Consider the following 14,575-nt stretch of genomic DNA (forward strand, 5'->3'; position numbering starts at 1 on the left):
CGATGCTGTGGCATAGTGGGTAAAGCCACTGCCTGCAGTGCCAGCATCCCATATAGGTGGTGGTTTGAGTCCTGGTTTGAGTCCTGGCTGCTCCACTTCCCATCCGGCTCTCTGCTATGGCCTGGGAAAGCAGTGGAAAATGACCCAAGTCCTTGGGCCCCTGCAGCCACATGGGAGACCCAGAGGAAGCTCCTGGGCTTGGCTTCGGATTGGCGCAGCTCTGTCCATTGTGGCCAATTGGGGAGTGAACCAGCCTTTCCTTCTCTCTCTGTAACCCTGACTTTCAAATAAATAAATACATCTTAAAAAAAAAAAAAAGAAAGAAAGAAAGAAGAAGAAACCACATATGGTTATACTGAGAGTGTATCTTTATAAAGCCACTGAAACCCACAAGAATGAGAGTGTCACTATGGCATGAATATTCCAGAAAGTCATCAGTATATCCTTGACTAGGCCTCAAACCCAAATCTAAACATATGGTATGTTTGATTACAGTGGACAGGGCTGTCCTCCTTTAGAACATGGAATGTGGAAAAAGGCACGTGTATTTTGAAAATCCTGTTTCCTTGTTATATCAAAGCTCTCTAGATTTGCCTTTTGAAGTTACCTTCTCTTGAAAGCAGATCGGATGTCAATGTTTGGAGTCATCCCTGTAGATTCTTTGAAAGGAAAGAAAACAGTAAAGTAAATACCCATTAAGAAAGTAGTTTTATGTTTAATTTTTTTACAGGCTGTAGTGATTGTTCAAACAGAAGACTGTCAGATGAAAGGGGGCATGGCTGTCCTCCTGGGTGCCACACTGCCAAGGCATCACCATTTCTCATCCTTCCTCACAAAGGACCACTGAAGCAGACCACCTGTCTGCTTGTCTTCAGCCTTCCTACCCATTAAAACCAGATGACAAGCTTGAAAAATATCACTTCTTGATTTTCCTTGCTGTAGATTTTGAACCACCAAATGAGAGAGGGCACCCAAAGATCAATATTCTTTAAAAAGCTGCAGGGCCAGCACTGTGGGGCAGCAGATTGAGCTACTGCCTGTGACACCAGCATTCCACATGGGCTCCAGTTCGAGTCCCAGCTGCTGCACTTCCTATCCCACTTCCTGCTAAGGTGCCTGGGAACACAATGGAGATGGCCCAAGTACTTGGACCCTTGCACCCACGTGGGACACCCCAATGAAGTTCCTGGCACCTGGCTTTGGCCTGACCCAACCCTCACTGCTGCAGCTGTTTGGGCAGTAAACCTGTGGATGGAAGATTCTCTCTCTCTCTCTCTGCTGTTCCCTCTCTCTCTGTATCTCTGCCTTTCAAATAAACAAATAAATCTTAAAAAAAAAAAAAAAAAAAAAAAAAAGCTGTGTAGTATTCCCAGGGATGCCTGGCTATGGTCAAGCAGCCCTGCTTAGAACCAGATTCTCACTTAAGAGAGAAGTCTCAATAATACGCAGACTCGTGATCATCCCCCTGTGCTGCGTGGAAATCTCACAGCCTCCCCTGGAGGTCTACATAACACTGATGAAAGAGCTCATCCTAAGACAAAATTCACCTTGTCATATTTGCTACCTTGTGATTCTAATTTGCTTAAGTGCTTCTTAAGGCAATGGAGAAGGGCCTTTTCCTTCTTCCAGGTGCCAGCACCTTCCCCTCTTTGCTATGAGTCATGTATACCTGACTTTCTTTCCTACACACTCAAGCTAGATAGGGCATGGCTTCTGGATTCTTCGTCCTCCTGGTTACCCTACTCCAAAAGAAATCCAGGTTTCACCCTATCACTTCAAATATGGAGCAAGTAGTGTGTTAAAGAGAAAAGTATCATTTTCTCAACCTTGATTCTAACCTCTTATAACATTTATACTTTGCTTGTCTTTTGCAACCTCCAACTTAACTTGCCCTTTGTAACTTATAAAGTTTTTTTTCCAATTTAAATGTACACTTTTATATTCATACTTATTAAGATAACTCTGGACAGTACACAGAACACATGGATAGAGAACTTCCATATTTGAAATTAGACCTTATAAAAGAAATTATCCCTTCTGCTTGGGTATTCTGACATCCTCATCATATTGCACTATTCCTAAACTTAAGTGGGAAAGTAACCCCAATGAAACAAATACATTCAGGAACAATGAAAGTGACATCATCTCTTATGTGGGAGGTTGAAGGAATCAGCATAGACAAGAAATACTTAGAATAAAATCCCCCCTAATTCCACTTAAATTGTCCCATTACAATCTGATTTAGCAGGCTTGTTCAAACCACCATAATCAGAAACATATAGTTTAAAAGGAAAAGTTTCCTCTGCATCTCATAGCATTATATGACCTTTCCGTCCCCCGACACCCCATAAAAACCCAGGCAACAAGGCCTCTTACCGTGCACTTCAAGATCAAATGAACAGCTGTCAAACTTATCCTTGTAGGTGACCTCACATCTGTAATTTCCCGCATAGTTCTCTTTGGCCTTGATGATCTGCATCTCGAATGTGTACATCTGCAATGAAATGGATCCAGACTCATTGCAGTCCTGCCTTGCCAACAGCACCTTTCAATTATCTTCCAACTTTGCACAATGTTCTCTTTCTGGGAAGATTGCAGGGCAATCACAATAAAGTATAGACACTCGAATTGGTAACTCTGGAGAATTTTCTGGGACTGATATCGCTCAACTAAATCTGAATGTCAGGAGTTCAGGGCCATACCCGCGTTTGCCTCTCAAAGGTTTCCTTCAGTTGGAGATGTTTCCCAGCTTTGCTGGCCAGATCCATCCATTTCCCCTTGAACCATTTGACAGTGGGTTTCCTGAGAAGATCTTCGGCCTTGACTTTGGCTATAAAGGTAATATTTTCACCTAGAAAAAGCACAAGTGATTCAGTCTGTGGTTTAAAAATGACCATTTGGCTTTCAAAAGGAAGGAGTTAACCCAGGACCGCACTGCACAGATTGTAATGTGATTGGTATTCACAGAATCAGGCAATGAATTGGTCCTAATTTTTGAGGAGTGTCCTAGAGGTCCTTGGGATATTCCCACTTATTCTGTGCTTGAGGTTTATGGACCAGAAAAAGAGCAATAGAGCAGTGGGGGAAATCAGTGGAAATATTAAAAAAATATATATATGTGAAATTTGTTCATCCTTTTTTTGATCCAAGGTGTTGGAAATCCTGGAATTCAAGGAATGTGACTAAATGCGACTGAACTGTTATCCTGACTGATTCAGTCTTGAGAATATCAGAACTGTAGCCTGGCTTCCCCACAGAATTTCAGTGTCTTACAGGAACACAAGGGAAGCCAACACGTCTGTTCACATGCTGAATGCTTGTACATTCTCCATCTGAAAGAAGTAATGTTGGTATGAGTTAGCTAAGTGCTCATAGGCATAATATTTGGCCAGTGCCAAAGACTACTTCTGACCATAATATATTCCTTATAGAAACTTATTTAGCTAAACTTTCTTGAGCCCCCAAGTCCTTCTCTAGCTTACCTCCCTGTTTATTTCTATCATGGCCCATGCTTTTGGATTATCTGTTTAATTTTTTATTCTCTGCTTCTTTCATTAGATGTTGAGTGTTCATATGTTATAGTCAGTGCTCAACACAGGGCCTAAAACAGGAGGTGTGTGATTAATATTTCTCAAATGAATATTTCCAAGGTTAAATCATCTGTCTGACCAGCTTCCTATGAACTATTAAATATAATGACCTAGAACATGCATGTGCATCTTTGTAACCATCTTTGGAATGAGTTGTGTCATGGTGACAGCAGGTACTGGCATATCAGAGCTTTATGATAATCCAGGCACTATTCAAATACTTTATGAGAAGGTCCTGTTTTTAGCCCATTTTATGAATGAGGACACAGAGGCATTAAAAGGCTCACCTACCTGCTCAAGGACAATAGATGGCAAAAAGCAAACCAAGGTTTGAATATTAGTTGCCTGGCTTTAGGGTCTAGGCAATAGATTTCTGTATGCTAGAAGTTTAGGAAATAATTGCTGTCACTCACCTTTTTAAATTATAAAATGTAAGACTTAGCATAGACATCTGAGGCTGCTTCAAAAAGTTTGTGGAAAAAATGGATTTAAAAGCTAAATTTATTTTGGTGCAAAAAAGAGATGGAATCTAGGCACATTTTTTTTCATAATATGCATTTACATTAACTTCTGAAGACCTCTCATATGATGGAATATTATTTAGTCATAAATAATGAGTGAAGCACTGATAAGCTATAATGCAGATCTCGAAAACATTATATTAAGCAAAAGAAGCGAGACACAAAAGATCATGTGTTATGTGATTCCATTTATACTAGATATCCAGAATAAATAAATCCTAAGAGATGAATATTAGTGGGAGTCCAGATCTCAGAGAGAAGCCAATAGGGGGTAATTGCTTAATTGGGTCTGGAAACTTAGGGGTGATAAAAATGTCTTGGAACCAGATAGAAATGGTGGTTGCACAACACTGTGAACGTGCCGATAGCCGCTGAATTGTTTAATGTTAGATGAATTTTACCTAAATAAAAGCCAAATGCAGGACTGAATGCCAGGCACTCACCAACTTTCACTGATCCTGTTTGAGGTTTCTCAACAAACAGGGTGGACATCTGAGAATTGGCATTCTGCTTGTCTTGTTCTTCCCCAGCAGGTGCCTCACCAAGAGACCATTCTAATGGGCAGCAAGGAGGAGAAGGATCATTTCAAGGCCAGGCTCTTCTTAAGTAGACTTACCTGTGTTTGTTGTTCTCTCAGCCTGAAGCTTTTCTTTATCTAACAAACTGAGATGAATACAACACCATTCTTCCCACCCCCAGCAGCCATCAGTAGAAAGACTCCTGTTCTCACAGGGATGTCTCTTCCATGACCAGGCAAAGCAACATCTCCTAATCCCTAGAAATAGTGAAACTTTCCAGGTTTCCCTTGTTTCTTGGTTGTTTCCTTGTTGGTTCTTTTGTTTCCCATCCTGCCTGCCCCCAGTAGGTAAACATTGGTGGTAAGTTTTTCCATATGATTGAGTAAAAGGCCTCATCTGTACAACTGAAGTGGAGAAGACTAACAAGATGGGTCTGTTTGAGAGCAAACTGTCTGACAGGGGCTAGGCACTCAAGACTGGCCTGGTGTTTTCAGATTCCGTGCTGTAGTGTGATTAGACAATTCTGGTTGCACAGATATGGCCATACTTTGATAAGTAAATAGCAGATCATAACCTGCAGGTACAGATTTCAAGATTACCAGAAGTGTCCTGCAAGGAAGAAAAAAAACCCAGAAAAAGAAAAAGGAATGTTTTGAGCTTTCGCAGTGAAGAAAGACCACCTGGAAATGAAGTTTATTTAGCATTGTCTAATTGTGGATCCTTGTTTGGTATACATCTGCAGTCCATTCCAAGGATGGGTCTAGGAGAGAGAACTATAGGGATTCCCTCTGTCTCTGAGCTGAATGCAGAGAAATTCAATTTCAGTCACTTAATAACTAGGAAAAAAAGGCATGGGTTACCAACTTTTTACTTGTTAATGTTCCTTGAAAAGAAAAAAAAAATGCACTTTTAATTATTTTAGTTTTCATGTCTCAATCATGCTCAGTTGTAGGTATTTTTATCCATAAAGGCCACTGTTTTCACAACAAAGTTAAGGAATGTAGTTATGTGATTACACATTTTAAATATTCAAGCTGATGTTAAAAATTTATGTTGTGTGTGTTTCTGATATCAATAATAACAGCGAATAGTATCCATTCATGTCTAGGACATGAGGACAAGTCCTTAAGATATTTTGTTCACTTCTATACTAGTAGTGACTTTAGGAACGGCTGGCCCATAAGAGACCCAAAATAGGATAATATTAGGGATCTAACAAAAATGTTTTGAATGACTGAATGAGTCAATGACCTCACAAAATTGAAGCTACAGCTGACAGGATGCATTTGAAAGCATTTTATCAACTGTACGTAATGTAAAGTTTTGGAAAAATGTGAACAATTAAATAACTTTTGCACATCCCAGGAATGGGATTGTTCTCTGTGTATTTACCAAATGTTAAAAATGATAGTTATAGGCCGGCGCCGTGGCTCAACAAGCTAATCCTCCACCTTGCAGTGCCGGCACACCGGGTTCTAGTCCTGGTTGGGGCACCAATCCTGTCCCGGTTGCCCCTCTTCCAGGCCAGCTCTCTGCTATGGCCCAGGAGTGCAGTGGAGGATGGCCCAAGTGCTTGAGCCCTGCACCCCATGGAAGACCAGGAGAAGCATCTGGCTCCTGGCTTTGGATCAGCACGGTGCGCCAGCTGCAGCACGCCGGCCGCGGCGGCCATTGGAGGGTGAACCAATGGCAAAGGAAGACCTTTCTCTCTGTCTCTCTCTCTAACTGTCCACTCTGCCTGACAAAAAAAAAGATAGTTATAAAAAAATTAGTTATAACAAAACAAATGAGCCTGTGGTCTGTGTGGCTGGAATCTTAAATGTATATGTGTGTGTGTGTATCATGCAAAATTAATTGTTTCTCAAGACATTAGTTTTTTTGGTAAGAAAAAAGGCAATGAAAGATCACTTTTAAAATCTACAAACTGAATAAAAGAAGGATTAGAATCCATACAGCTTCCAAAACAATGAAGTCATTAGTGATTGAATTAGGAGGGTCAGGGGTCTTGTCTGGGCATGTGCTCACCTGAGTCCTTTCTCTCCAGGGCCCGACTACTCAAACCTGAAAGGAAAGTGTGATTTGGATGATGTGGGGAGAAAGGCCTGGAGGATGACAATGAAGTGATCATTTCAACCTTATGGGATTTCCCCTAACCCTTTGTCATCTGGTGATGGGAAGAGAAAAACTAGAAGTTGGCCTAGATGGGAAATCAGTAGAGCTCCACCTATGAAAATGTCTATAGAATCCGATATCTTCATAACACAGGCCGGTGTTGGCATGGCAGTTAAGATGGCACCTGGGACACCCACATCCCACATCAGGGGCCTGAGTTTGAGTCCTGGCTCCAGTTTTCATTCCAGCTTGCTGCACACGCTGGGAGGCAACAGATGATTCATGAATCTGGGTCCCTGCCACTGACATGGGAGACCCAGTTGGAGTTCCCAGGACCTAGATTCAACCTGGCCCAGCCTTGGCTGTTGTAGGCATTTGGGGAGTGAACCAGTGAATGGGAAATCAATCAATCTCTCTCTCTCTCTCTCTACCTTCAGAATAACTAAAATTAATAATAAAATTTAAAATACAAATATCTAAACTTACAGATCAGGAGGAAAGTGTATTTCGATAGAAACAGAAGATTTATATATAATATATATTTATTTTTTTTCAAGTCAGAGTTACAGAGAGAGATGGAGAGACAGGAACAGAGAGATCTTCCATCTGCTGGTTCACTCCTCAAAGTGGCTACAATGGCCAGGGCTGAGCCAAGCCAAAGCCAGGAGCTTGAAACTCCACCCAACTTTCCCACATGAGTGGCAGAGGCCCAAATACTGCTTTCCCAGGCTATGGGCAGGGAGCTGGATCGGAGCAGCCCGGACAGGAACTGGCACCAATGTGGGATGTAGACCTCAGCAGCTTAACTTGATAAGTCACAACATGGGCCCTGATTCATATTTTTGTCCCCAAAATTTATACCCAAGATTTATTTACTAATCTTATTTCAGAATGAAGGTCTCTTTTTTAAACGTTTCTCATGACAAACAGGAAATGGTTGTCAAAGCCGACATTGTGCCCCTTGGCACTGGCAAACCTGGCAAACCCAGTGCCTCTGCCCTGTGTACCCATTCAGTGTAGCACCCTGCCTTTCCTTCTGTGCCGTCAGGGAGTCAGACATTACCAAGTGGGCAAGGGTAGGAACCATCCTAACCTGGAGGCAAGGCACTAGGCGGGGAGGCTTCCTCTTCCTCTGAAACAAGAAACAGGAGTGAAAAGTCAGGGAGAAAAGGACTTCATCCCATGTAACCTGAGAAGAGAGAACTCTGAAAAGAAGAGGAGACACTGCACAAACGCTTTGGACGGCTGCTCCCTGAAAGGATAAACTTGAGTATTTGAGCTTAAAAAAGAAAAACGGCAAACAAAAGGGTGACGAAGTAGGCTAATCCAAGTGGAAGTATAGATTTCAAAATGGAACTCTGCTAGTGTTCTATGAGGACTGAAAGTCAAGAAAATAATTAATGCTAAAAAGAAAAAAAAAATCAAACCTTGATGAAATCAACAGTGTAGGTGGTTTGTAAGTCCTTGTTTTGGAACTAAAGTCGGTGAAGGACATTATGCATATATCACAGTCATCTGGACACAGACACAAAAGCCTGTGTTAACTATTTGAGAGCTCATTTCCACACAGAAAACCTTATGATTCACTCCACTTCTGTGTGTAAGAAACAAAAGTCAAAATTAAGTAATATGAATCAGTTTGTCTCATTAAACTTACTAATTATTTTAGGAATCTGATTAAGTTATTTTCCCAGCTTATATTGGTCTTGACCAATATTGTATACTTTCATTACATTCTTGCATACACATTTGTGAAATTCAAAATATATATCAGTGTTCATGCACAGAGGCATTGAAGACTCCCCTTTTCTAAAATATCTGAACAGCAGACTTCACAGTTTAGATGCTTAAAGAGACATTAATTGAACCTCTACCCCACTCTTCCTGAAGCAGGAAACAAGTATTTGTATAAATAACAGTAATCTCTACACTCAAAATATTAGAAAATTATGGATATCTAAATATAAACTTATATGACTGTGTAAGATAAGATACCAAAAATATATGCTCTTTTAATGCTTTAAAACATTTCTGAAAACAGGTAAAATAGTACTTTTTTAGAAAATTCACTATAAATATTACTCTCTGGCCTGAAATTTCCCTCCCAAAACTGTCAACCAGGAATATATTTCCTGAAGTTTTAACAAAATAACTTGTGTAATGTATAGAGACCGTCAATGTCATTGCTTCAAAACCCAAGAGGTGATTCACTGGCAACTGTGAGATTCAGGCTTCTTTATCTTGCCCTAACGATGCATGCTTAATGAATATTGCTGTCTCAAATCCATTAAATCAACATGGCATCTTTTAATGATGTGTCTAAGCATTGAAAAGCATGGTGATGTTAACTTTTAACAAAGCTCTTTACAAAGAAGTCATGTAATTATAATATGGAGATAAAGCATGGAGACACTGCAGGTGCTGGTTTGTCAGACTCCTCGAGGTAAATTACACAAAACTATCTTAACATGCTCACAAAAAGCACCGGGATAGTGTTGTTGCAGAAAGGAACCTAAATGAAGAAAACACTTAGTCATTCTTTTCATTAAAAAACATCAATTAGGAGAAAAGATGTTGGAACTGCTGATGATTCACGTCCTCTTCTGCCAACCACACTCATGCCAAAAGGGAGACTCTTCATGGCAGATTATGTGGAAAACTTAACAGGTGTAGAGTCCATTCATGGCAATGTATGTGGTAATGTTAGTGCCTGGGAACAGAAAATAATTTTTTATTTCCCTTGTAGGGATTACCACAAGTAGTTGTGTTTCTGGAAGAAAACTTTTAAAAGGCAGCAACTGTCCCAGTTGGGCTTACCAAAAATTTTACAGGCTGTAAGCTAATAAAATATAAACATTTTTTAAAACTTAAACATAGCAGAACTTCGACATCACAATGAGTACTAGTCTTCAAAGTAATTCTAATTCTAATGCAGCTGCCATATATGAGACCAGCCACAGAACCAGTTTCAGAGCTTTTTTAAAGGTCCATTGTTAAGGCATCAAAGACAATCAGTCTTGCTACTTTGTGTGCCCACAAATATTAGGTGCCAGATGACCAAAAAACAAAAAGAGAAAGACACAATCACACTTGATTTTTCACATTATTCTCTACATATGACCTTTTTGACTCTTGTCTGCTTCCAAAACTGAAACCTACCTTCCTCTGTTGATGGCTCTTCTTTCCCCAAAAGTACAAGATGACCCCAGGAGAGCACCATGGAGCACCCAGATCCATGCCTGGCACATGGCCTATACTTAGCAACACTTGCTGAGTAAGTGAAGGCTGGAGTAAAAGGCAGATTTCTGGCCCCAGTGAGAATGAGGAAAACAATTTCTATTTAGCAACTGTTTGATTTAACACCTATAATTTTTCTGGAAGAATTTTAAGCCACAGAAGCATTACTTTCATAAGGACATTGCCTCCCACCACGATCACTCTAAAGGAGATTTTCACATCTAGTTTATGGCATTGCCGTTTATTTATTTATTATTTATTCATTGTCATTGCTATTGTTTCAATTCCAGGAGACTGCCTGTATCCCAGGAGAAAGTGCTCAGTATTAGTGAACAGGACAGCTGGATAGACAAGTCCAGAGGCAAACATGCAAGCAAATAACAATAATAAAACCCCTTCGTGGGAGATCAGCTGTTTCCCAGAGAGACACTCGGTAAAGCTGAAAAAGTTGGCAAATCTAACCATAAAATTTTCAGAATATTTCCAGGCTGGCAGAGAACAATTCAGCCCTTCTGGGAAAGGTATTAGGTTCCACTGCTATGAGTAGTATCTTTAATAATGACAGCTTTGGAGCTACTCATTGAATATATTTCAGCTAATTAGATATGGTCCAGGGAAACCGATGAAAAGTGTGCAAAGATCCAAGCAAGGCCAATTCAGCAGCTTTCAGTGAGTTGATCTTACTACAGGTGACATCATCCATCTGTTCCGTGCTGGTGCTTCATTCTGAACTGTCACTGAGAGAATGTTCATCCCACCCACTAAACATGTTGAATAGAAATAAAAACCTATCCAGGTCTCTATGATCTGTATGGTGAGCAGCTAAGCCAGCATGGAAATTCAACTGTTCATTCTACAAGTATTTGTTAGGCAATTGCCACATGTTGCTCTCTGCCAGAAGCTCGAAGGATTGAGATGAGGGCACAAACGAAGTGTTAATACATGACAGTGCCTACAGCCTGTTAGGGAAAGGACTCAATGTTAATACATGATTAAGTGGAGAGTGATTGAATGACAGAGGCAAAAGGCTCAGGAGAAATCAGAAGGAAGAAGGAAATGAAAGTGAGGCAAGACAATCAGGGGCAAGCTCTACAAAGGAGGGAAGTTTGAGTGCATGGTTAGAAAAAAATTAGATGGACTGAAAGTAGGAAAAGGACAGGAAACTGGGGGAGGATCTTCCAGTTAATACAGGAAGAAAGGTATCTGACACTTGTCAATCATCCATCAATTGTTGATCCTGTTTAGCTCATGCAGGGTTTCTTTCTCAATTGGGGATATACACTGGGGATATAAAGATTGTGTCTACTTTTTCTTAAGTATTTTCATCGGAATTTCCCTGTCCCTGATGAAAATGAGTAGTAGTTGAAAAGGACTGTTTGTTTACCTCCTTTATTTAGGAATGTCATTGTCTGTCCTAAATTGATTTGCTTCCTAAGCATGCAGAGCAAATCTATATATTTATTTGGCAGTTTATACACCTGGGCAGGTGATGACATGTGGCCATGACCTTGCTTAGCTTCTGAAAAGTAAGAAAAATGCCACAAATGTCAGGATGCCCTAGTTATCTGGGCTTGTATTTTGACCATATTGTGTTCTCCTGTATAGTTGTTGGTTCATTTCAACTTATGGAAAAGCATTCTCTCATTTAAGCAAACATATTATGGTGACTTTTCAGATTAAGGGTTAGGCCCAGGATTTGTTTAATTGTTGACAGTTTATGTCATCTGCTCTGTTGGTTGAGACTCACAGCCTAGACCAAGTACCTTTCCAAATTTGGAAACAGAGGTGTATGCCATAGCCTTGTAGAGAATAATGTTACAATAACTTCAGACAGGATGTTCAAACCTCCTTGAACCCACATCCTGGAAGGAGTTTAGGAGTTTGTACTGTCTGCATTCCATAGCAAATTATCTTCAAACTGTGGCCCACATGGCTCGGATTAGTATTCCTGTTACTACCTATGAGAGCCACTAAGATCAAGGACAAAGTGCATGAACTAACAACATGTATTCATTTATGAGAGCGTTAAGGTCAAGTTAGCTGAGGAAAAGTGATCCAATGTACTGAAAGAAAGAAAAAGAGTATTTTACTAATGTATAGGAGACCACAGCATCCTAGAAATTTGGTAGAAATTAGGTAAGTACATATGACCTACTAAGAGCAAGGCGATACATCACATACTTTTAAGAAATGTCCAGGAACAATAGAAATTTCCTTTGCAGTCAGAAAATAGTCATCCCAATATTTAAATTTTTATTCATTATACAAATAAAAGGTTGTTATAAAAATGATCACACAAAGCTTATAAAGCAAAATTGCAAAATCGACTTCCATAAAAACTTTCCTCTCTGGGAAACTGATGCTCATTAGGTTAAGACAGGTGGTCAGTAATGACAACGACTTCTTCCATGTGAGACAAAGGATATTAGGATATCAGAGTCACAGAAATACATGGACTACTCCATAAAAAGCAAAACTATAAAAATATTACAGGAATAAATGAGTTTCAATTCATTAAGGAAAAACACATGATTAAAAATGTAGTGTTACCGCTAAGTTCCTAAAATTGTATTTATGAAATGCATGAAGTATATATTCCTTAAATAAAAGCTTTCTGGAAAAAATTTTTAAAAAGTATTATTAATCAGTATAATTCAGATAAAACTATATGAGTACACAGTGTTATAAAAAGAGATGCTAGCCTTCAAAATGACTAGTGAAACCTGGAACAGTACACATAATCACATAAAAACATTTAATTAAAAAATCTGAGTAATTCAAAACATTTTTCCAATTGATGCAATCCCAAGAAGATCAAACACCTCTTTTCCTTAGCTTGCACTTTGAAACTTGGAAACTACCAGTTAATTTGCTGGCATCTCGACAAGTGCATGTGATATTTTTATCATTGTTTTCCTTTTAGAAATATGTGTAATGGAAACTTAACAAAGCACCATTTATCATCAGGCTGATTGTGTCTTGTAGACAAGATGCCAAGGAAGAACTCTGAACCACACCAATGAAAGAGGACGCAAGTTCTGTGGGGCCACTGGGCAATTGTTACTGACCTCTTTCTGCTTCTACGTTTGTTGAATTCAGCTCACCCTCCCTCCTTCCAACTCACCTTTTGCTGATCCCTTTCCCGCCTGCTTCTGTTTATTTGGATCTGTGTGGAAAGTACAAGCACATTTTTTAAGGTGTGTTAAAGCCTTTTATTGTGTGATGAGCAACAAGGGGAAGGGAGAAAACAAATGACAGCAGGAGAGATCATAAATGATTCCACTTCCTCACCCATCATGGCATATATGAATTATTAACTTGGGAATTACAATTTACAGTCACATAGAACTTCCAATGAAAGCAATGAATAAATCTGATCATTTTTGAAAAAAGCATACACAAAAGCATGCAATACAGATTTTGTTAAAATACACTTGGTTATACTGGGTTCCTTTTAAATAGCATGCTGCAGTAGAACTGAGTATAAAGTGTGAGTCACTTCATTTCACAAGTCCCAACAAGGGACTTGCTTCTTAAAGATATTTGACCAATGTAGTGGCTCCAATGGTTTGGAGTTTCTAGATATTATGGTAAGGTTAAAATAGATAACTGGGCATGTTAGTAGCTCCATAGGATATGTAATTGTATAGCACATACATCTTCCGAATTGGATATAGTGGCAATATTCAGGATGAAAACAACTAACAACAGATTTTATTAGTCAAAATCATTTAATTTGCATTTCTTTCTGTTCAGAATCATATTAATGTATGCACCTGCAAATAGTATGAGACTTGTGGTATATCTAAGAAAAGAACTGTTTCAAACATGAATTTTGTTACAGTGAATAGTGATCCAGCTCTCAGTTAACTAAGGGCAATTTTAGCAGAGTTTGGAAAGATCAATATTGTGCAATAAATATGAAATAAGACACAATAAGGGAAACGTTATAGTGGCCCAGTGGCAGCAACTGATCTAAAGAGAGGAAGGGAAGGGGTAAGATTGTAATGCCCAGTGGGGTCTCTGAGTCCTCAGTGCTGGCCAAGATAAATCTGCATGTGCAAGAAGAAACCACGCCAAGGAAGACCATGTTAAGAAGAATGTCACACATCTGTTCTGGTTTCAAGACCAGGACTCAAGGAAAATGAAATCCAAGCTTGCCCCTGTTTGAACTCATGGCAGTGAGTCTCCTTCATTCGTTTTGACACAGAGCCACACTCTACTCTACTAAGGGTTTTTGGTTGTAAAACTAAGTTTTCTTAGCTCAACAAAGGGACTTCTGTGACCAGTTAGATTTCTCCAAATGCTTTCCTGAGAAATGATCTCCACGGCAGAAGAGCTTTGTAGTTGTATCAATTTCCATGCAAAAGGATGACCAGACACTGAAGCCTACTCAATCTCACTTTCACTTGGGCTGGACCAGTCCTAGGTGATCTACCTTTTGGTTCTCAGTACATTGACAATTCACATAACCATATTTCATCACACACTGCCTTGGGTGAAGGAACGGAGAAGTGGTTGCAGTATTGCCTAACATTCTTGTGTAGTGGTTGCATTTTATTTCATTGTTCTGCAGGCCACATTGTATTTTCTGCTT

General features: G+C 39.6%; 1 protein-coding gene across 1 annotated transcript in view; it reads right to left on the reverse strand.

Annotated features, from left to right (window-relative positions):
- MYBPC1 (myosin binding protein C1) overlaps window positions 1-14,575 on the reverse strand; it is a 105,538-nt gene that overhangs the window by 51,680 nt on the left and 39,283 nt on the right. The window contains exons 2-5 of the mRNA XM_062202444.1: window positions 4,555-4,665; window positions 2,703-2,851; window positions 2,377-2,494; window positions 608-659 (exon numbers count right to left, since the gene is read on the reverse strand). Of these exons, the coding sequence (XP_062058428.1) occupies window positions 608-659; window positions 2,377-2,494; window positions 2,703-2,851; window positions 4,555-4,665 (430 nt within the window). The remainder of the gene's footprint in view (window positions 1-607; window positions 660-2,376; window positions 2,495-2,702; window positions 2,852-4,554; window positions 4,666-14,575) is intronic.

This window comes from Lepus europaeus, chromosome 10 (assembly GCF_033115175.1).
Source record: "Lepus europaeus isolate LE1 chromosome 10, mLepTim1.pri, whole genome shotgun sequence".
Taxonomy (NCBI): Eukaryota; Metazoa; Chordata; class Mammalia; order Lagomorpha; family Leporidae; genus Lepus; species Lepus europaeus.